Here is a 24527-nt window from a genome sequence, read left to right as displayed (position 1 = left end):
ACCGTTTCCATATATATCAATGCTAATCTTTCTTTTTATTTCCAGCTAGGTATGGGTCTTCTACAGGTGGGCTTCATCGTCATGTACCTGTCGGAACCGTATATATCAGGATTCACCACTGCAGCTGCTGTTCACATCCTGGTTTCTCAGCTCAAGTTTGTTTTAGGGCTGACCGTGCCGGGTTTTAGCGGACCACTATCTATTATTTATGTAGGTTACTTCACATTTTTTCATACAAATTGCAGTTATGATTATGTCAATTAACTTAATCTGCTTATCTCTACACTTCAAATCCCAAACTAAAGTGGAGATAAAAATTAGACAACAATTTATAAACAGAATAAATGTAATGTTCATCATTCAAAATACAGTATACTAACCTAACAGTGTTTTTAAATATACTGTAAACAAAAATCCTGATCAAAAATAGAGAACAGCAATGACTTCTGAAGGTTACAGCAGACAAAAATGAGTAGTAAATGTCCAAGCCTTTGCTTTGAATGACCTCAGCACATCTGCAGCTGAAACTGCAGTGCAATTTTGGATTATTTTTCCAGGGAAAGACTATACATATTATAAAATAAATAGATGCAAAACTCATCTTGTCATATTCAGATATTGTCTCAAAGCTTCCATGCACTTTAAAAACTGCTGGGCTCCACACAATTCCTTCAAGTTGTCCCAACACAAATCTATAAGGTTAACTTAATCATTTTTACAAATGTAGGTGTGTTGAACATACAGTGCTCGTCATAGTTGAGTACACCCCATTTTGAAAATGAATATTTGTATCAATTTCTCAGTGAATATAGGCAATGTATTTTGGTGCATTTAAAAAAAAAAGATTTAATAAATGGATATATTTATTAAAATAATATTTTAGTCTCCAAACATATTTAGAAATTGAAAGATAATACAACTAAATTCAAAAAATTACCTACAAAAACCTCAACTAAATGTTTCAATTTTTTTGTTCTCTTAATTTGTCCTCTTTTTTAAATTTATATTTAATATTTTTCTATTACATACATTTTTGAGCGTACAAGTTTTTGGACCATTATTGTAAGTAATTTTTTTAGATAAGCTTCAGATTTGGCTTCAGTACCTACTAATCAAATGTATATGCACAAATAATATATTTTATACCTTCCTATTAAAAACATGAATTTAAAAGATAGATTTGTGAGGGGTGTACTTATATATGCTGAGCACTATAATAAAAAAACTTAAGAATTGTGATGTTTCAACTCATTTTAATTAAGTTGTTTGAACAAGCAAGTTATTTTTGAGAGTGAATTGAATAAAAATAATAGGTAACTAATCACTTTTTACAGCGTACAAATAAATAATAGTGCTGTATTAATTGGAGCACAACTATCATTTGTTTGTATATTGTAAAACATGATTAGTTACTTACAATTTTTTGAATAAACCTGTTGCCTTAAAAGTGACTTTAGTGAGTAAAGTCAACTTACTATGGGCAAACCCATTGTAACTTAAGTTGACTTAATTTTTATAATTATGCACGTACTTGATTGCTTATTCATTTTAAGGCAATGTGATTACTACCAATACCATTTTATTAAGTTTTAATCACTAAAAGCAACGGATTTACTCACTTTAATAATTACTTTTATACTAATTTTCAGCATTCATGTGACATCCCAAGAGCTATCAATTAATTTTATACCACAACCGGAATCTTCCAATCGGTGACCCGTATGACAGACTGTACCTCTACCTTGTATTCATTTATTTTTTTTTCTATTATAAATGACATTTGGAAGATTTTGTATGGCCTCGCATGTGTAAAATTAATAAAAATTGTATCCCGCTCCCAGAAAAATTTACCTAAATACCAAAAACAACTTATCTTCTTTGTTTCACCTGCAGACTCTAGAGAGCGTATTTACCCAGATCACCTCTACAAACATCCATGATCTGGTCACCTCTATTGTGGTGATGGTGGCGGTGCTGGCCGTGAAGGAGATCAATGATAGGTTTAAGTCAAAATTACCAGTGCCCATCCCCATAGAAGTGATTATGGTGAGTTGAATGATCTGGTCACCTTCACCTATACTAACAATGGCATAATGTTATTCATTTTTATGGCGTGATAAAGTTTATCAACTGGTATGGATTTATATGTACCGAACTACCATGCCAACACTTTATTTGCGAATATTTACTCAGTGGCAAGTAGTTTTATAGATCTTGTCTCTCATGTTATCAGCCACCTTTAAATGTTTAAATCCTTAAATCATAACTTTTACCAACAGACAATCATAGCGTGTGGCGTCTCCTATGCATTCAACTTCAGAGATGATCACGGAGTGGATGTGGTGGGAAAAATACCAAACACGTGAGCATTTCCATCTACATAATAACTAAAATGTATCTAGAGAAACCCTGTGAATTTTTTGCTGTTGACATTTTTAACATATTTTACATCTAGCATTGTGCATATGCTGCAGGTTAACAAATTGCTAGCAGTTACTACCAGGTTACGTGCATTTTCTACCTCTGTAAGCACGTTTTAGCACGTCACTACCATGTTTTAGCTTGCTGCTAGAATGTTTATAGAACGTAAAATCAAACAATTAACCTATCTCTCTATCTATCCATCCCTCCATCAAGAAAAACATGTTGAATTAATGTGTAGAAATGCTAACAATATACTAGCATGCTAAAGACATGCTAGACACATAGCAAAATGTTAAAACATGATGGCAACATGTTAAAACATGCAGAAGGTTAAAACAAGCTAAAACATGCTACTGATGTGCTAGAAAATGTTAGCAATGTGCTAAATTTTATGTCAGCTACTAGAACATGCAAGCAACATGCATCCATCGAGAACTTAAACCTTTAAAATCTACTTATTAAAGCTTACTTCAAACCTATAACTTTTAAAATGAAACCATTCAGCAACACAAAATCAATCTATCTATAAAAACATGTTGAATTATTTTGTAGTTATGGCAACAATATACTAGCATGCTAGAAACATGCTAGACAAATGTTAAAAGACGATAGCAACATGTTAAAACATGCCAGCAGAAGGTTAAAACAAGCTAAAACATGCTACTGACGTGCTAGAACATGTTAGCAATGTGCTAAATTTTAAGTCAGTTACTTGCTAGAACATGCTAGCAACATGAATCCGTCGAGCATTTAAATCTTAAAAATCCACTCATCAAAGCTTACTTCAAACCTATAACTTTTAAAATTAAACCATTCAGTAACACACAAAAAATAGTCTAAAATAATTTATGTTAATAACTCCGAAAGCTAAAGTTTCTTTACAAAAATGACTAAAAAAGCTACTATAATTTTAAAAGGTCATTTGCTGCTAACTATTACAGCAATAAAAATAAATTCACTCTTATGTTTGTGACATAACAAAATAACCACATTTTACATCTGTCCAGGTTTGAGTCCCCAATTGCTCCCAACCTGCAGGTTTTCCAGATGGCCGCAGTTGATGCATTCCCAATCGCTATTGTGGGATTTGCCGTGGCTTTCGCAGTGGCTAAAGTCTATTCTGTGAAGCACGACTACATTATAGATGGAAATCAAGTAAGCCCTGAACTATACTCCTTATAAAAGACAATCAGTCTGTGGAAGAACATGTGTATTTACACGCACAATCACGCAGGAGCTCATTGCCTTTGGAGCCAGCAACATCTTTGGAGGATCGTTCAAGGCTCTGGCAGCAAGTACAGCTCTGTCCAGAAGCGCAGTTCAGGAAAGCACCGGAGGAAAAACACAGGTAAACAAACTCCATGGATCAAACTTTCGACCTCTGTAAAACCGTTTGTAAGCTTGTCTCACTGGCTGGAGCTCAAAGTGGTGATTTTCCATCTGTGGCGTCTCAATTAGGCAATTTGTTAACCAGCCACAGAGAAATACTGACCTCTAGTGCTCAGAAAAAGTTAAGACATTTTCTAAATTGAGCTGAGCCAGGATTTATGTGGGAATTATTTTGGGAGTATCATAACTAAAATCTTAATCATCTAGATCCACATATTTGGTAAACAAAGCAAGTCTCTCAAATAATAAATCGACTAAAAGACAGAAAATATTACTTTACAAACTGTATTGTAAATAAATCAAATGAACACTTTCATATTAGTCAATATTATTACTGAAATTAATTTAAAAACTGAATAAATCTAATAAGGTATGACAGAAAATCAGGATTATTCCACCATTTACTGACTTCTTAACTGTTTAAATATTAAACACTAGCAATACATTGCCTAAAACATATATAAACATGTCCAAAAGCGTAAGATTATTTGTTATTTTGACCAATTGAGCTTCATGCAACATTTTTATTTAAAATTTAGAAAAAAAAAATATCATCAGTTGTTTACAGAACAAAAAGAACTGATCTTCAACTGCTATTTATTGTTTTTCCATAGCGGTATATCTGTACAAAATACAACAAAAACAAACTGGGAAATAATATTATAACTGTCTGTCTCCTATATATTTAAAAATGTACTTTATTAGTGTGGTGTCAGAGCTGAATCAAACTAAAATACTGGTTATTATAGAAATGGCTTGATATTTTGTGGAAACTGTCATACATTTTTAATGGTACAGTAATTGGTTAAATTACAGTAAATATTCTAAATGTCTTCTCTCACACTTTTGAACAATTAATGCATCCCTGCTTTATAAAAGTTATAATTTCTCTTAAAAAATTACATTTCAGATAGCTGGTTTACTCTCTGCCATTATCGTGTTGGTGGTCATTTTGGGAATTGGATTTTTGTTGGAACCTCTGCCAAAGGTAGGAATAAAATCCTGTAATAATCCCACGCTGTCCTACAAATATCAAAGTGTTTGCAATTTGAGGTTAATATTTGAAATATTTGTTTGCTGTGTCACTGCAGTCTGTTCTGGGTGCAGTGGTGATTGTGAACCTGAAGGGGATGTTGATGCAGGTGGTTACAGTTCCTTACCTGTGGAAGAAAGACCGTCCTGACTGCGTAAGTGTCTTTGTCTTCAGTCTCTAAAAACAAAGTAGGAATTTCAGAATAAGAGTAATACAAACAGACAACCTGAATTCAAATTTCAACTTCTGAGTTCATTGTAAATTACGGCAAATTAGATTGGGTGAATAGAGTAAAAAATACAATTTGTCAATGGTTATTTGCCTAGTAGACTGATTATATTATAAATGCAAACATTTATGCAAACAGTTTTCTAAAACGTCCTGTTAAATATGTGAATGAGAGATAGATAGATAGATAGATAGATAGATAGATAGATAGATAGATAGATAGATAGATAGGCAGACAGACAGACAGACAGACAGACAGACAAGTCAGATAGATAAATAGACAGACAGACAGATAGACAGACAGACAGACAGACAGACAGACAGACAGACAGACAGGCAGGCAGGCAGGCAGACAGACAGACAGACAGACAGACAGACAGATAGATCGATTGATCTTCTGTAGAATGAAATAGTGTATATAATCTGGCAAATTATGTATGACGATGTTCCACAATAAAATCATTTCGAATATAAATATGAATAAAACTGTGAAATTTGGTGTATTGCTGAAGTATACCCTAGTTCAAACCTAAAAATGTATTTTGGATGTTTTTACTCTTTAACATAACCTCGAAATCTCAAAAATGACTGGTGCATGAAAAAACTGTTTTTGACTGCAGTTTCTCACCTTAAAAGAAATAAACTGTCCAGTGGTTTATCATTGATTGTGTGCCACTTTGTTATTAGATTGTTTGGGTAGGGACGTGTTTGGCTGCTATAATCCTGGGGCTGGACATTGGCCTGGCTGTTGGTCTTGGACTGGAGTTTCTCACTGTGGTCTTCAGGGCTCAGTTGTAAGTGTTGGCATCCAATTAACTGAATGTGGATAAATAAATAGGGGTCAGCAAAAAGAATACTTTCCATGTATTAAAGTTTAGAGATAAATAACATAGAAAATGTATCTTTTCAATGATCTTTTGCACTGTAAAAGTTATTAGTTAAGTTTATTTTTAAAAAGTGAGTAAACCGGTTGCTTTAAAGTTGATTCATTGACTTAAAAATGAGTAAACCTTTTGCCTTAAAATTATTAAGCAAACAATAATTGTAACAATTAAGTTGTCAACTTAAAAGCTGCAAGTTACACTGACAAATAAAAGCTAAAAAATCCAAGTGTTTATTCAGTGAATTATTTTTATTTTTTGCTAAATCTTTAAAAAGAAAATCTTCTAGCTATGTTCTTATAAAACTATGTCCCTTATATAAAGACACAAGATGGATCAAATGTTTTTACTTTAAAGTCATCAAAGTCAACAAAGATAAAACAATTTAGCATTATGGTTATTTACAAATGGGGAAAAATCCAGGCTTACTCACTTTGTTTAAAGTGAAATAACTAATGTCTTTTTATTATATAGTCAGTTGATTTATTTTGATTCTCAGTCCACGTTGCTGTGTCCTGGCTAATATCCCGGGGACAGATATCTACAGAGATCGTAAACATTACATCAATGTAAGTTCACCACAGATACGTGGTATCTCCATATTTGGCAACATAGTATGCCAAAATTTCTTTCATTTATAACTTGGTTTGTCAATGTCCATGGTGGACGCTTAAAGTGCATCATAAAATCAAATGAATGAGATACACAAGCTTGGTTTTATTGGTTTCATATTCATTCTAAATCTCCTCTAGATCCATGAGCCAGAGGGAGTGAAGATTTTCAGAATCCCATCTCCCATTTTCTTCGCAAATATCGAATTCTTTAGAGACAAACTGAAGGACGCTGTGAGTACATGAGTCTCACTGTGAAACACTCAATTTAGCAGTTGATTAAAAAACTAACCAGATTCCTTCAATGCAGGTGGGCTTTAATCCCCTGAGAATCCTGAGGAAGAGAAACAAGGCTGTGAAGAAGATTAAGAAAATGTTAAAGAAAGGAGAGCTGACCTTAACCTCAGTACGTCTTCACTATTTAAAACATGATAAGAGTAAACTCAAGGACTTTCTAATGAGTGTTATGTAATGTAGCCGTAATCATATTTAGATATCTATCTAAATAACACCAAAATCTTATCATTTTGATATCTGAAGTTCCTTTGATTTCTTTTGGATATAGAACGGACTACAGACCACATGTTTAATGCCCATTGAAGAGTCAGAGTATGACAGCAACGCAGATGATCTTGACCAGCCCACGGATTATTCAGATCTTCCCATTCAGATAAACTGGAACTCAGAACTGCCTGCCAACATCTCTGTCCCTCCGGTCAACATCCACAGTTTAATCCTGGATTTCTCTGCCGTCTCATTCATCGACATATCTGCAATCAAGGGTCTGAAAGCGGTAAAACTGTTGTGTTCATTATGAAAGCAAAGCATCTATTTATACAGTTTTAACTAATCTCTTAAAATTTCTCAATAGATTGAACAACCTTAAATTACAGAAACATTTGCTAAAATGTAGTGAAATCCAGAATCTGTGATTTGTTAAATCTCTTTAACATTTTAACTCTCAAAAGTTGTTGTTTTAACTAATGAATTTCAATGTATTTCGAAAATATGGAGATATTTTGATATCTGCAGCACTCTCTTTTGGGACAGAGGAAAAATAAAATCGAAAAGGTTATAAAATATCCAATTGAGTCAGTTTTGAAACTGACTCCAATAAGAGTTTACAAAAAGCAGGTAAATTGGGTATACATGTGGACTGTACTGTAGAAAAAGTGATTAGCTGACTTTAAAAAAAGGGAGCAAACCTGTTGCTTATAAACTGATTCATTGACTTGTTAAAGTGAGTAAACCTGTTACTTATAAAGTAATTAGTTGACTTTACTGATGAAAAAGTGAGTAGACCTGCTGATTATGAAGTGATTAATTGACTATAAATATTAAGAAAATTAATGGTCATAATTATAAAATCAACCTAACAGTTGCAAGTTGATTACTTTAAGCCAACTTGTTGCTTTTAGGGAAACAGGTTTACTCACTTTTTAAAGTTAAGTAACTAATTGCTTTTTAGATTGTAAATAAAAGCATCATCTCATAATTTTGTGATACTTTATGAGAGAATTGTCAAAAACAAGACAAAAAAACGCAAAAAATTAAAATCTTTCACAAATTATCATCTAAAATGTTGTGAAAAGATTGAGGAAACAGGAAAATCCCAAACCCAACATTTTTGGAGTGTGTTACAGCCATCAAAATTTTTATATATTTACTGACAGCAATAATTTAGTTGGTCAGTGAAAACACTAGAAATCTTGTCTTTGTACTTTTGCAAAATTAAATAATGATTGAGTATTTTAAAATCCCGTAATCTTGATCTTAAATGCTCAGGTTTTTTCAGAACTGGGGTTGTACAAGCGGTTTAGTTTGATCATATAAATCCATCCCTAATCAACCATAAACTCTTCTGTTTACAGGCCATAAAGGAATTTATACGCATTGATGTTGATGTTTACATAGTAGGCTGTGACCGTAAGTACTTTTTCCTTTCTGACTGCAGGTTAAAGGGCATTTGTAGTGCATTTTACAATGTTTTCCCTTTATCTGCACCTTTAATGTAGCGTAATGAGCTGCAATAATGAACTGAACTTCAAGTCTAAAAACTGGACTGAAGCGGTTTTAACTAACTAGAACTTCTATGTTAAACTGCTTTGAAAATCTACATTGTAAAAGCACTAAAGAAACAGAGATGAATGGAATTGAATGAATAATAAAACCTTGTAGTAACTCAGACCTTTGACTTGTCGTTTCCAGCGGGCATCATGGAGAAACTGAAGAACTGTAAGTTTTTTGATGATGAAATCAAGTCGTCTATCTTCTTTCTGACCATCCACGATGCAGTGCTGTACATTCAAGAGTCCCATCCACCAAGGACTGTAAGCGAGAAGGTAAACAAATGCATTTGAATGTTTTTGCAATTGATTGAAACTGTATTGTTAAAATGTCTGTTTGATTTAAACATACGCAAACAGGTCTCAGAAAGTCATCAGTATCAACACCTTAATGGCAGCAGTGTGTCCAATGGATTGGCACTCCAAGAAATAGCAGTAAGTGATCCAACAAACACCTGCGATTGAACCTGAAATATTAAACAATGGAATTTTAAAGGGATAGATCCCCCAAAATGAATATTTTCTGTGGTGTTTATGTATCCTCAGCCCATATGTAGATTACTTTTTTTCTTCAATTCAACATTAAAGAAGGTTTATACAGTAGCTGAAACCATGGACCATGGTGATTCATAAGATGCAAGTCAATGGCACTTTAAGAGTCAAAAAATGTACAGGCAAAACAAAAAAATGAATACATGTGATGATGCATTGAAATCTTTTCAAGCAAAATGATCTGTGCAAGAAACTGAACGTTAAATACAATAATATTACCTTTAAGTCACAACCTCAGATGCTGATTGTTTAAAACATTTTAGTATTCACCTTTTTCCGCATCATAACTGTACTGTACTTCAGTTTATTGACCTCATTGACAGGTTGTGCTATAAATATTCCATACGCAAAACTGAGTAAGATGTGCAATTGGCTTTATGTTTATCTGCCAATACACTGTGTATTTTAACATCACGTTAGTATTTAGTTCCTCCACTTTATTTTCTCTCTGTATTCCTTATAGTGTAATAATATTTACCACACCTGTAAAGTTGCTGCAGAAGGCTTGTTTCAAGTTTTTGCGGTTATTCATGGACTGCTCAAAGTAATTTGTATAATATAATAAGTTGTCTTTTAATATTTAGGGGATGAAATGTGAGGAAAGTAATGATCATTTTATCTTTTTAAAAGCTTCACTAATTGCTTAGAGTTTAAAGTCGGTGTATATGCAGTAAACGGTTAGTTGCTGAGACATTTATTTCAGTATGCTGGCGTACCTTCAACTGAAACGGAATATTGAGTAGGGGCGGGGCTTTCTTTTTGCAAATCATTCCCTCATAGCAAATTAACGGTAAGAGGGGCGTGGTTAACAATATTTTGGATGAAGTCATCAAGCTGATGTCAAAAGAGAAAAATGTCACTCTAAATGCAGAAGAAAATAAAGATTACTAAAATAAACATTTATTTTTTAGTGGATTAACTTGCACTGATAAATTGTACACTAAAATATAACAATAACTATGTTTCCATCCATGAACGCGAATGAAGATTTATGCACAGAACTGGAATATCACATATAAGACATGCAAATAAAGCAGCGTTTCCATCAAAGTAATCAAAAAGAAAAAATCATCCTGATTAACTGACGCCAAATATCAACAGTGAAAACAGAATTTTCTGCGGTAGAAGAATCTGCGTCAATCCTTTCTTTATTTAATGAATTACTTGCGCCTCAGAAGGCAGGTGGTGTTTGAAGCCGTCAGATGCAGAGCACAGACGCTCTTCACAGTTCTAGAGGTAATTAATAACATAAAAACATTAATACTGAAATGGTTAAGATGTTTTAGAATGACCAAAACAACATTCCAGATGTTACACAGTGTGATTAGCCTGCTGGTTTATCCATTCACACACATTTTTATTATCACATGATCTCTTATAACAAAATCACATGACTTTTTTTAATGCACATACTGGAATTTGTTCGGTAAAAGTGTTTCCATTGTAGTTTATGCGCATCTTTTCTTATCGTATAAAAAGTTTATAGTATCCTACTCAGTTATGCGCATATGCTTTTTATGTGCATTTTCAAATCACGCATAAAAAATAGGTGGATGGAAACATGGCTAATGTGTGCAAAATAAACAATCAGGGTTAATACACATTTTTACTACTAAAATTCCATGACTTTTAAAAGACTTTTACAGAACTTTCAAGTACATTTTCATGACCTATTGATTTATGCAATGTGTACATGTAATTACATTCATGTAATACATGGTAAATAATAAGAAAAACAATGCACATTCAAATTTATTACAGCATATCATAAAACACGCAACAATCTATTTTGTTTACGTTTGTTTTTATATCTATGTAAAACTGATTTTGAAAATGCTTAAACAGCACTAATAATGTGAAAGCAAAGGACAGAATAGAAGTAAAGACAACCAACCTATATTCAAGTTAGGGCTGCACAATATATCGTTTCAGTATAGAATAGTGAATACCTGAAAACTATAATTCACTTTTGTCTTTGCTATATTTTATTTATTTATGCTTGTCATTTATTTGTTATATATTATTCGAGATTCACTCCTTTACAAAATACCTCCAATCAATCCAAATAATCCTGTTAAATCATCTGGTGAAATTGTATTCACATTGCAGTATATATCACAGAAATACAAAGTATGGAAATGTCAGATTTCAGAATGTCAGAAATGTCAGATTTCTCCAATAGACCTAGGTCAATAGCACAGACCTAATTCAAGTTTACAGATATTTGTTAAACTAATTTCCATGACTTTTCCAAAACTTTATGGGTTTTTTTCGGTTTTTCCAAAACTTTTCCAGGCCTGGAAAATGCCATGTCAATATTCCATGACTTTTCCAGGTTTCCCATGACCGTATGAACCCTGAACACTGTAAATTTAATTTCACCTGGACTTAAAGGAATTTACTCCCATAATTCACACAATATATCATGATATGTAGGAAAAACATACTATTTTAATAAACGATAAAATACTTGTTTGTTTTTTTCTGCAGGACATGAAAATAGAAGAGGAAACAGACCCCAAACCAGAGACAAGGTTCTGAAATGAAAGCATCATGTAGAATTTTGAACCCAATGTACAGTATATAAGAATGAACTAGCAGTGATGATTTAGCACATAGCAGTTTTGTATTCTGTAAACTGTGCTGCATGCCAAATGAGATAGATTGTCAATGTGTCATGTCACTAATTTATTGATTTGTGGTAAACTCTTATCTGTTTGCCGTCAGTGCCTTTTGTACATGTACATTTTCCTTTTTGAATAGTATGTATTTTTATGTGGACTATTTTTATTCTGAAATAGAGAGAGACTGTTTTCCAAAATATACACTGTCTTTCTTGACTATTTTTTTCTTCTTTTATACAATTGATTGCACGTGTAGATGTCATGGTTTTACTTTTACTGAAGTATTATGAGTTATAAATCTAATGCTTAAAAGGATCTGTCTGAAAAAGGAAGTAATGGTTGAGGAAGTTAACAGGGCCAGAACAAAAAAACAACAACTTTTTATTTGTAGCTTAATTAATGAAAGGAGAAACAATAATCATGACTTCCTCAATTACAATAAAATAATCTAATCATGAAAAAATAACATGGCAGAAATATTATTCATGTATTTATTTACATTAAAGATTTCTAATTTCAAAGTGTCAATAAAGTTTTACACTTATAAATTATAAAGTGCCAGTAGTATGTAATAAAGAGGACTCCTTTCAGGGAAAAGGTCATAAAGGCCATTACCTTACATTGAATTATATGATCTTACATGAAAATAAAACAGTATCACGTGCTGTAAAAAGATGACTTAACATGGTTTAAGTGAAAGCATCCTTTCCTGTATTGGAACAACATTCGCATTAACCAATCAGATTTTGGCATCACGTTTATGGGTTATAGCTTTATTAGTCTGAACAACAAAACAGCCTAATAATGTCTCTCTGATTTCTGAAGTGAAGGTTAGCATTATGATTCAGCCATGACTGTGGAATGTGTTTCCTTGACAAACAAAGGATATTGATCCTGGGACAAGTTCTATTTGGTTATGCTACACTGTACAAAATGGATGTTGCAGAGTCATATCACACAATATCAACCACACACGCTTATTGACTTAATAAACAGCCATATACTGTAAAAAGGTATTTAGTCATTATGAGTAGCAAAGGCTGGTAAAAGAAAATATAATAGCAGGATAAAGTACGTGAACCTTTGGAATTACCATGATTTTATACACAAATTGGTCACAAAATGAGGTTTGGTGGTCAGTTAATGTGAAATTTCAAACAAAAATGAAAGTTTGTTAATTGGCTCTCCCTCAAGATGAAGATTTTTAGCTGAAACTGGTCCTTGTTGATTCAGAAAATCAAGGGCAAGGCCATTGTTTGCTATTTTGTGTTTAATAGTAGTCTGAACATAGAAATCTTGGCTACAACAAGGCTACATTTGGGCTGTGAGTGAAAATTTAATAGACGCCCCATAATATCTCAAAATTAATAGACAGATTAGACAGACTTCACGTTAAATCCTTTATTCCTGTATATTTAGTAAGTTTTGGTCTTTTTTATTATTAGATTTTCACTGACTGCCCAAATTAAGCTTTGTTTAAACCAAGCCATCTATTTATTAGGCGTATATTAAACACAAAAAAGCTTGCTGGATGAATATGAGCATTTAGACAGTAAAAAAAAAGTATATATATATATATATGTATGTATATATATATGTATGTATATATATATATATATATTTATATATATATATATATATATATATATATATATATATATATATATATATATATATATATATATATATATATATATATATATATATATATATATATATACACATACACACACAGTCTAAATTAAAGTATATATATTGCTGAGGTTCAAAGTGCTAATAGCCATTGACGTACATATTATGAATCGCCAAGGACCACAATTTCAGCTATAAATCTACATGTAGAAATTCATTAGAAATAAAATCAAAAGGTAAGGGTAGCTGTTAAGCCAATTTTTTTAAAAACGATGTGAAGAGTATAATGTTTTTCCTTCCCAAGAAGCTGGTTGTGAACTAAATCACGATTAATCGTATCCAAAATAAAAGTTTGTTATGACCTAATTGAAGTGTGTGTGCTGTGTATATTTATTATGTCTATATAAATCCACACAGGCAGGCAGATATTTGAGAAAATGTTTTGTTTTTTATTTAGATACATAAAATGTGTTACAAATTTTTTAGAAATTTAAATATCAATGCAACAAAATTGATTTGTATAGTTTTATTTCTATGTAGGTGTGTATCACATACACATAAAAAATATCTATAATACACACACATGAATTACATTGAAATAAAACTTTTATTATAGATACGATTAATCTTTGCCAGGCACTAAAAAAAAAATTGTTACAACTAAACCATCTGGAAGTGTTTTGAGTGTTTTGACGTCTGCACAATAATTCATAACAAATCCACGTGCATTCACGTACCTTTCCCCACAGGTCTATTTTTATGTTTCCTTCTCTATAGTATGTGTAAATAAGGAAGAATGACTCAAAAAAAAAATCCATCAATGATTACGCACACAAAAGACAGCCCATCAGACTAATGTGATAAGCCTAATGACGGCTCTCTCATCAAACAATCCAGATGATATAAAGCTCTTGAGATGCTTCTGCAAATGAACTAATGAAGATGCAGCCCTTCGGCAGACACTATGTGGTGGTCAGACCTCTGTTTTCAGAGGATTCCTTCGCAGAGCAACACGAGAGGATCAACAGGAAGCGCAAAACACTACGTCACCATCTCAAAGACTACTTCACGTAAGATTCAAACAGAAAAGATTGTTTATATAGTATTTGCTTGTTAGCATTTTATTGAATATTTAAAACACCCAGTTTTAAACCTCAAGACGTGTGTACTGAGATAAAGTGTGGATATCTTGCAAATGAGGGATTGGATGAAGAAAAGGAAATGTTAACAATACAAATAATTTAAGTGTTTTAAGAAAAGAGAAAGATTTAGAGTGTAATCTTTACTTAGTTTGGAGATTTAGAAGATTTTCAATTAAGGTTTTGAGTTTTGAACAGCTTTAATACCAACTATAATGCTTGTTGGTTAACTCAACAATAACTAAAGCCAATTCTTAAAATCTTTTTACCTACCTAGTGCATGTTACATGTAAAAACAATAATAATCAAAGTTGTCATTAAGTTTAGATAGCAAAAGTTATCTGAATATTCTAGTTGATCAAATTAGGTGATTAATTGGCTCTACAAAAAGCTCAATGGAAGTATGTGCTTCAGCCTACATCAGCTTGCATATTTTTTCTAGTTTCTAGTAGTTTCTTTGCTGTTTTAGGTTAACAAACACTACGGAAAAGTTTGATTCACAAAACTTTTGTTCCTTATTACACCAATTATATTTAGAGGGACATATTATCAACAATTAAAGATTTTTTTTCAGGCAATTCTTTCCACATCACTGAATAAATACAACAAAACAACTTAATGAGGTCTATGACTTGTAATTGAATATATTTGCCTCACCTGTTTATCTCCATGTGGAGTGTGGTCAGTCTGTAGAGTGTTTGGTTTGTACAGTGTTGTACTTGTAATGCAGAGAGCTCGGGATTGAGTCAGGCGAATAGTTGTTCTACAAAAGAGAAGAAAGCAATGTAAAATCAAGGTAAAACTATGTGGTCACACAGCACTTTTCTCTAATGTTTGCTTTTGAAAACACTTTTGATTGCATTTAGTGAAGGGTTTAGGGTCTCTTTGTGGAAGTCTATAAGAAGGACATGTACAGTATAACAAAGCATTTCCCAAGTAACGATTTTCAGATTCAAAAAAATTTAGACAGCGCCCTCTATATATTTCATCTGAAATATGCAACTAAACATATCCGGAGCAACTTATTTTACATTTCTCAAAAATGAAGGCTAAGACACATTTTTCCAATGAGCCTGGGCTGGAAAATTCTAATTATAGTGACTTGATCTCATTGGTTCAAAATGAATTTGCTCTTATGATTTACCTTTTGAGTGCAGTAAGCGTTAGCAAATTGTGTTTATGTTGTAGTTGTGATGCGAAACGAGCAAAGAACACAGCACTTTCACTTTTTCCATTCACTGGATGGATGAAGGACTATAAAATCAAAGAATGGCTACTAGGTGACATTGTTTCAGGCATCAGCACTGGACTAGTGGCAGTGCTACAAGGTATTGTATGCTAGTTTAGCTAAGACTATTTTTTGCAAACTCTGCAAGTGATTAACACCTTACTTTTGCATTTTAATTTATTTTTCATCAGGACTTGCATTTTCTTTGCTGGCCTCTTTACCTCCGGGATATGGACTATATACTGCATTCTTCCCTGCAATAATCTACTTCTTTTTAGGCACTTCCAGACACCTGTCAGTGGGTATGTGTAAAGTTGAGCAATACAACATAATTAGTTAGGACTGCTTGATTAGACTTTATACTGGAGTGAAGGTTTGGACATGGATGAATAAGGCTGTGCTTTGTAATTGGATTGTGTTTTAGGGGCTTTTCCGATTCTGAGTCTAATGGTGGGCGCTGTTGTGACACGACTAGCGCCTGATGAGGGACCCTCAGTTAACATCACTGGATTTGAAGGGTTGAGCCTGAAGCAACAGAGAGTTCTAATTGCTTCCTCTGTTACTTTTCTCATGGGAGCATTTCAGGTAAGTTATTAAAAATATCAGAGGTTAAATAGGAGTCCATATAACATTTATTTTACATTTATCCTAATTATCCATTACAAATATTCATACTTTTTTCTCACTGATGAATTTCAGGTATATATATATATATAAAATTAATTTATTTTTTTACATTTTATTTTCGCATTTCACCCTAATAAATAGTAAACAATACATTATTATTATTATTATTGTTGTTGTTGTTATTATTATTATTAATAATAAAAGGATCACATTTCACCCAAAATAAAATGTTAAAAATATAATAATAACTGTTATTATTATTATTATTATTATTGTTGAGTATTAAATGATCTTATGTTCAAATTTAATTCCAATTCTGACTGAAGCATGATGTAAAATGTGTGCTACTCTAAAAATGTATAACAATAATTTTAAATAAATAAAAAATAATTCTAAAACTTCATAACAATTTAAATGAAAATGCACATTACTTTTCTTGTCTGTGTATATCAAGTGTATGCCCTTGTTATATCCAATATGAGGCTAGCTTTGAGACTTCTCATCATACATTTCTTTGCAAAAAGTGTTATTTGACATTTAAAAACCTTTTAATATTTCACATATAAACTGAATATAGAATCAAAACACAAATCTGTCTATTGTTTTCAGCTCATAATGGGGCTGCTGCAGGTGGGCTTCATAGTCATGTATCTGTCAGAAACTCTGGTGTCAGGATTCACCACCGCAGCTGCTGTTCACATTTTGGTTACCCAGCTCAGGTTTGTGCTGGGCCTGGACTTTCCAGGTATAAACGGGCCACTTGCCATCATATATGTAAGTTAGTGCTTCCTTTCTAATGCACTAATACAGGGGTCACCAATCTCGGTCCTGGAGGGCCGCTGTCCCAGCAGGGTTTAGCTCCGACTTGCCTCAACACACCTGGCTGGGTGTTTCAAGTATACCTTGATTAAGTATACCTTGTATACCTATATCAAGTATACCTTGATTAGCTCATTCAGGTGTGTTTGATTAGGGTTAGAGCTAAAATCTGCAGGACACCGGCCCTCCAGGAACAAGTTTGGTGACCCCTGCACTAATATATTGTATATTGTGACTGTTCAGTAGATAAAGCAAACATCCGGTCTTTGATTTCAGACTTTGGTGGAAGTTTTTAGCCGAATCACTGACACAAATGTGGCTGACCTGGTGACATCTATTGTGATCATGGCACTGGTGCTTATTGTGAAGGAGATAAATTACAGATTCAAGTCTAAACTACCTGTGCCGATACCTATAGAAGTTATCATGGTAGGTTAAATTACTTTTTATGACCACACTGCTTCTTTATTAAGCTTGAACACTTCATTAAATTCATCCAACAGACTGTTATCGCGTGCGGAGTCTCTTACGCATTCAACTTTGAAGAACGATTTGACGTGGTCATTGTTGGGGAGATGGTGAACGGGTGAGAATCTAACAATATCAAATCTACAAAATCAACAATATAAAACTGAAATATGTATAATCAACATACTGATATTCTGCTATGGAAAAATTAATAGACCTTTTTTTATTTTATTTTAGATACGAGTTGAATATTTTAGAGATTATGGGTTTTGGATATTATTTTAGATATGGGTTAGGATATATTATTTAGGATTTGGGTTTGGATATATTATTTAAGATATGGGATTTGGATATTTGTGTAATTCGAATCTCTAATCTTTAAGTCTGACAACATTTCTTCCAAATTTCAACCAAAAAAGGTGTAATTGTTAAAAAAAAAAAGGATGATGCTATATGTAATTGCGGTTATCTGTATAATATTGATTTCTTCTTTGATGTTTACTTAATTATGACTATAAATTGTAAATCCATATACTTTTTCTATAGCTGAATGTACAGTTGAAGGCAAAAATATTCAAGTCTATTAATAAATATTACAATAACATAGAGGTGTCACATCCATAAACAAGCTTTGTCCTCATAAATGCAAAATGTAAAATATAATAAAATCAATTCTTATTAATTTAATTAGCATTATTTCTATTGGGTTGAGCAGTTTGTTGTAAACTGTAAACTCACTAACTTTTTTGTTCGCATCCATTACATATGTTTGTTTTTTCTCATTTAAAATCTAAAAAACGTTTTTTAGAGATTGATATTTTTCTGATCTCATAACTCTGTGGTTAGTTGTTTTGGAAAATATAAACAGATGTTTTAATATAATATTAACATATACTTTCTCGTGAATTTATGGTGAATTTTTACTGCAAATATCCATAACGCTGGAATTTCTTTTAATTTTTTAGTCAGGCTGAACATTGGGATTTAAATAATTCAATATCACACTGGAATACTCCTGGTTCTCTGATTCACATGCAATTTACTTTGGAGTTCAATACAGCACAAAACAATTTATCCTACAGTAAATGAGATGAGTTAGATCAAAAGTAATCCGATGACATTACCTAAAACGTGTAGGTCTAGAAAACAGAATTTGTTAACAATATTGGATTACAGTTTATCAGTAATCTACACAGAATTGCACATACAGTGCTAACCATATGAGTAGACCCCTCACAAATCTCTCATTAAAATTAATATTTACTATAGGAAGCTATACAATATTATATTTATGCATATACACTAAATTAGTCAGTACTGAATCCAAATCTGGAGCTAATCCAACAAAGCAACTTATGATAACGATTCCAAATTAGTACACCCAAATTTATATACTAAATAAAAAATTACAAAAAGAAAATGCATAAATTTGAATAAAATTGTTATAATTTATAAATAAATTATCTTTCTAACTTTAAAGATGTTCAGTAACTAAAATATAATTTAAAAAAAAAATCTGTTTATTAATTTGTTTTGTTTAAATGCACCGTAATATATTACCTATATTCACTAAGAAATGAATTTTAAAAATTATTTTCAAAATAGGGTGTACTCATTTATGTTGAGCACTGTATATTTGATCAAATTCTAAACATATTACTATTATTATTATCCAGATATGAATCTCCAGTTGCTCCAAACCTGGAAGTCATTGAGGAGACAGCGGTGGAGGCTTTCCCTATGGCCATAGTAGGATTTGCTGTGGCTTTCTCAGTAGCTAAAGTCTACTCAGTCAAACACGATTACACGATTGACGGAAACCAGGTCAGCAAAAAAAAAATATTCTGAAATGTGATGCATATTAAAAAATGGACACACTTGTAAAGACTCACCTGTATGTACCAGGAGCTCATTGCCTTTGGAATAAGCAACATGTTTGGAGCATCTTTCCGCTCATTCGCCGCAAGCACAGCACTTTCTAGGACAGCCATACAGGAGAGTACAGGAGGAAAGACGCAGGTGAAACTCTCTCTTTCATGCAGTTCCTCCGTTTGACTATAAGAAAGCAAAGAAGGAATGGTTAATGTTTGTTTTATAACACTTCTACGCAGATAGCTGGAGTTCTTTCAGCCATGATGGTATTGATTGTGATAGTCGGAGTAGGATTTCTTCTTGAGCCGCTACCCAGGGTGAGAATCTCTTTATTTTATGCAGAGTAACAAACTGAATGTAGTTGTTTACAGTGATGGTATTATGCAATTTTATGCAGTTCTTTTTAGGTAGGGTGTTTAAAAGTTAAGTTTTAACTTATGTTACATTAAACTGAATTAAAACATCAAGTTAAAATACATATTAGCCACGGCAACATACTGTCGAATCAGAATTATTAGCCCTCCTGAATTACTAGCCCCCGTATATGTGTTCCCACAATTTCTGTTTAACAGAAAGAGGATTTTTTTCTCAACACATTTCTAAACATACTAGATTTAACTATTGATTTCTAATTACTGATTTCTTTTATCTTTGCCATGACCATACACCATATTTTACTAGATATTTTTCAAGTATTGAGCTTAAAGTTCAATTGAAATTTTTAATTAAGCAAATTAGGGTATTTAGGCAAATCAGTGTATAACGATGGTTTGTTCTGTAGACAATCAAAAAAAATATTGCAAGAAAATTTTAAACTGTTTTCATTCGGACCCAAATGAAACAAATAATACTTTCTCCAGAAGAAAAAATATTTTAGGAAATACTGTGAAAAATTCCTACCTCTGTAAAACATCATTTGGGAAAATTTATTTCACAGGACGGCTAATAATTTTGACTTCAACTGTATGTTTTTGCTACTGTAACTTATTAAATCATTTTATTATTTTGGTTTTGATAATTTGACTCAACTTAAACATTTAATGCAGGAACTATTTTAAAAAAATTACAGGGTAGTTCTAGCTGAGGCCTGGAAAAGTTTGATTTGTATGTTGACATGTCTTAAAGACACTTTGTTCGAAGAAGTGTTTAAAGAAACCTGGGGTCTCGTTTATAAAAGTGGCTTACGCAGAAAATTGGTGGAAAATGTGGATAAAACACTTTCCAAGCTAAGGTTGTGATCTCTAAACAAACTTGAAGGGGAAATGTGTGCAGCTGTAAGGTGTTCTTTGAATCGTCAAATTAGCCATTAGCCCTTTTCTTTTATGAAGGTTTCTACGCAGTTTTATAAATGAGACCCTTGGTCATTAAATAAACCTTTACAGTTATTTACAGCGATGCCTAACACACTTTATCAGAGATTTAAAAAGAAAATGAAACTGTATTTGACCTTGTACAAATCTGATAACTGACATCCAAAACAAATATAGGAATCTTTTTAAATGGTCACTTTAAACTCTCTACGCATATATAAACTATGCACTCTAGTCATGTAGAAGTCAAATTATAGCAGTTATGCTTTTCTTTCCAGTCTGTTTTGGGCGCTCTGGTCATCGTCAATCTAAAAGGCATGCTGATGCAGTTCAGAGAGCTGCCGTTTCTATGGAGGAATGACAGGCCGGATTTTGTGAGTTTGTGTGTTCATTACCACAGATTATTTTGTGAATTATCTTTGATCACTCAATCCTCTAGAGCAGATTTATATAATCTTAAAAGGATAGTTCACCAAAAATACTAATTAAGTCTCATAATTTACTCACTTTCATGTAGTTCTAAAATTGTATGAAAACAAAACAATATATTCTGAAGAACGTTGGTAAAAAATGCAGTGATTGAAATCCATGGTAGTGACATAAATACTATGGAAGTCAATGGCTGTTTTTTTCCAACTTTCTTCAGTATATCTTACTGAAGTCCTAAGAGGCCATGCGTTATTTTATTTTTTTCTGTCTTGTTTTCTCGTAATTATGAGAAAATTAGGTTGTGATTACGAAAAACAACTTTTTGTAATGTCGAGATCATGAGAAAATAAATTTATTTTCTTGTGATCTCGACTTAACAACATGAAGAATGATGAAGATCCTGCTTTTGCCTTATTGCATCCTTCTGCAAGTTCTTTACAATTACTTTATAAAGTGAATCCCTGCGAATAATGCGATATGAAATAGCTATTGTATGTATGTCTAGGACATCCTCTTATGCCAAATAAGTAGAAAAAAGACATAAACTTGAGAAAAACAACTTTATATTTTTATATACACGGATATGTTATATTGAGATAACAAGAAAATTAAATCATGATCACAAGAAAACGAAAAAGAAAAATATAATAATGCATGGCCTCTAAAAACTTTCATAATGTGTTCAACAGAAACAAACACAGAACAGGATGAGTAAAAAATGATGACAGAATTGGATGAACTATACTCTGACCCCTAAGCGGACGCTGATCTGAGTCAGAACATTTTTAAAGCAAGAACAAAACAGAAAAATTGTGTTTGTTCTCTTCACAGGTGACCTGGATGGTGACCTTCGTGGCATCTCTGTTCCTGGGTCTGGATCTGGGTTTGGCTGTGGGTATCGGGGCAGAATTGTTCACTGTGGTCTACAGAACTCAATTGTAAGTATGGATTCATAATACCTTCAAGCAAAACCATAGCACAGGCAGAATATTGTTTGTTTGAGTGATTTTTTTTATTGACCATGTGTGATAATATTTTGTATGCAACAGCCCACGTTGTTCTGTCCTGGCCAATATTTCAGGAACTGACCTCTATAGAGATCGTAAAGACTACACATCTGTGAGCGCCAATTTCACCCATTCTTTACAGTCTTCTTTCTTTCTTTTACAAATGCTTAATTTAATTTGATTTAATTTCATTTCAGATTTACGAACCTGATGGTGTTAAAATATTTAAAATCCCCTCACCCATCTTCTTCGCTAACATCGATTTCTTTAGAGATAAACTGGTCCAAGAAGTAAGTTTCTTTTTATTTTACAGATGTTTACAAGAAATTATTAATGTTTGTAAAAGCTAGGCATTAAATATTTGTTGTCTTCCAGGTGGGTTTTAATCCAATGAGAGTGTTGAGGAAAAGAAACAAAGCCCTGCGAAAGATCAGAAAAATGTTGTGCAATGGAGAACTTGAGGTGTCAGATGTAAGTCTTTGCTATTAAAATGAGGTGGTTTATCAAGCCCACTCATCTGTGTGAAGCACACTTTATAAATGCACAATGTTTTTATTTTATATGGAGTGATAAGAAAAATGTGTCTGGTGCAAATGTGCAAAAAACTGGTGCAAGTGTCGGTTAAAGTGTCAGAAAGAGTGTTTTATACATGTGGTTTGTTAAGCCCACTCACCTGTGTGAGGCATACTCAAAATTAATAATATTAATTTATAATAATATATTTTAGATATAAAATCATAATTTATTTTATATATTTTATATAATATTTTGTGTAACACCAGTTAAATCATTTAACACACTGAATTTACGTTACTTAAGATATTTTTAAAAACAGAATTTTATCTAATAGTTAGACCAGATAAAGAACACTAAATGACCTCATATAGCCTACTGACTTATTCTTTTTTGCATTAATTGGCTAAATTAATAACGACAACTATATATTCCTACACATATAATTAAATGTAATTAATTGAGCAAGATAATAAGGGCAACTATCTTTTATTTGGTTTATTTTAATGTTTAATATTAATGTTTAAAAATGGTAGTATATAAATTCAGTCTAATAACAGAGGAAAAACTGAGCTGTTCATCTGTTATACGAAAGCAGTAACAAAACTTACATTCTTCTTGATCCAGAGGGGCCTTGTACTGAGACAGCCATCAGTTGACACATCAGAAAACAGTATGGAGGATCTTGACCAGCCCATAGACTTCTCAGATCTCCCAATCCAGGTGAACTGGAACTCACAACTGCCTGCCAACATCTCCGTCCCTCCGGTCAAAATCCACAGTTTGATCTTGGATTTCTCTGCAGTCTCCTTCATCGATGTATCTGCACTCAAGGGTCTTAAAGCGGTAAAACACTAAATTATGAGACATATTACACTATATTTAGTTACTGTAAATATAGCTAGGTCCTGCATTCATGGTAAGAAATTCTTTAAAACATCATTTTTTTAAGTTTTTTTTTGTTTTTATCTTTACAGACCTTGAAAGAGTTTATACGAATCGAGGTGGACGTCTACATAGTTTCATGTGATGGTAAAAAAAAAATCTTTTATTACCTGCAATCTGATTTCAAAACGTTTCATTAAAGGGGAAAGTCAAAAATGAAAATCGATTTAAACATCCACAAGTGGTTTCAAACATTTACGGGTGTCTTTTACCAGTTGAACACACAAGAAAACATTTTAAGAATGTTGGAAAGCAGTATTTACACTTACATCCATAGTAGAGCTAAAAAAAGTCAATGACTTACGTTATGTCTTTAACAAGTGTAGGGTGAATAAACGGTAGAATTTTTGTCAGACCTTCTGACCATTTCTGCTTCTGTCACAGTGTACATCATGGAGAAGCTTCAGCAATGTACATTTTTTGATGACGAAATTAAAACTTCCATCTTTTATCCCACACTTCATGATGCCATGTTGCACATTCTGGAGATGCATCCAGATCAAGGCGAACTAGAAAAGGTAGATTAATGTTGATTAAATATTTTGACATAACCTAAATTTACAAGCAGTTTCTGTGGTCCATACTGAACTATTTGTGTGTGTATGTGTGTGATGTTTGCAGGATATAAACATAAACTATGAAGTCATCCAGAGAGACAGTTTAACTGTGTGATGAGGAACAGAAAACCTTGCTGAAATACTGTTTAAATCACATGGAATGGTTATGGGCT

General features: G+C 32.6%; 2 protein-coding genes and 1 long non-coding RNA gene across 3 annotated transcripts in view; 2 read left to right on the top strand and 1 right to left on the bottom strand.

Annotated features, from left to right (window-relative positions):
* The window catches only part of slc26a3.2 (solute carrier family 26 member 3, tandem duplicate 2), a 20197-nt gene extending 8192 nt beyond the window's left edge, over positions 1-12005 (top strand). Inside the window, exons 6-21 of the mRNA XM_056455638.1 lie at positions 46-210; positions 1894-2046; positions 2280-2362; positions 3432-3579; positions 3659-3772; positions 4724-4801; positions 4905-5000; positions 5762-5868; positions 6455-6524; positions 6708-6800; positions 6877-6972; positions 7132-7359; positions 8438-8492; positions 8775-8908; positions 8993-9067; positions 11675-12005. Of these exons, the coding sequence (XP_056311613.1) occupies positions 46-210; positions 1894-2046; positions 2280-2362; positions 3432-3579; positions 3659-3772; positions 4724-4801; positions 4905-5000; positions 5762-5868; positions 6455-6524; positions 6708-6800; positions 6877-6972; positions 7132-7359; positions 8438-8492; positions 8775-8908; positions 8993-9067; positions 11675-11725 (1746 nt within the window). The 3' untranslated portion in view covers positions 11726-12005. The remainder of the gene's footprint in view (positions 1-45; positions 211-1893; positions 2047-2279; positions 2363-3431; positions 3580-3658; positions 3773-4723; positions 4802-4904; positions 5001-5761; positions 5869-6454; positions 6525-6707; positions 6801-6876; positions 6973-7131; positions 7360-8437; positions 8493-8774; positions 8909-8992; positions 9068-11674) is intronic.
* Positions 9000-23765, bottom strand: LOC130222993 (uncharacterized). Its single transcript, XR_008836556.1, has 4 exons — positions 23464-23765; positions 19614-19776; positions 15237-15342; positions 9000-9099 (listed from the first exon to the last, which is right to left on the bottom strand). It is a non-coding gene; the product is annotated as an uncharacterized LOC130222993 (long non-coding RNA).
* Positions 14383-24527, top strand: slc26a3.1 (solute carrier family 26 member 3). The gene is made up of 19 exons (XM_056455640.1): positions 14383-14500; positions 15758-15907; positions 15999-16109; positions 16232-16392; positions 17044-17208; positions 17530-17682; positions 17757-17839; positions 19398-19545; positions 19627-19740; positions 19833-19910; positions 21182-21277; positions 22164-22270; positions 22382-22451; positions 22537-22629; positions 22715-22810; positions 23480-23698; positions 23830-23884; positions 24182-24315; positions 24419-24527. Exons 1-19 carry the CDS (start codon positions 14383-14385, stop codon positions 24467-24469), a joined length of 2202 nt encoding a protein of 733 aa, XP_056311615.1. The 3' UTR covers positions 24470-24527.

This window comes from Danio aesculapii, chromosome 4, assembly GCF_903798145.1.
Source record: "Danio aesculapii chromosome 4, fDanAes4.1, whole genome shotgun sequence".
Lineage (NCBI taxonomy): Eukaryota > Metazoa > Chordata > Actinopteri > Cypriniformes > Danionidae > Danio > Danio aesculapii.
The sequence above is the reverse complement of the archived record's forward strand: the minus strand, read 5'-3'. Positions and strand labels throughout refer to the sequence as shown.

Coding starts and splice junctions, on each gene's coding strand:
- slc26a3.1 (XM_056455640.1), top strand. CDS start 14,383: ATGCAGCCCTTCGGCAGACACTATGTGGTGGTCAGACCTCTGTTTTCA. Junction 19,911..21,181: donor TTCTTGAGCCGCTACCCAGG/GTGAGAATCTCT, acceptor TTTTCTTTCCAG/TCTGTTTTGGGCGCTCTGGT. Junction 21,278..22,163: donor GGAATGACAGGCCGGATTTT/GTGAGTTTGTGT, acceptor TTCTCTTCACAG/GTGACCTGGATGGTGACCTT.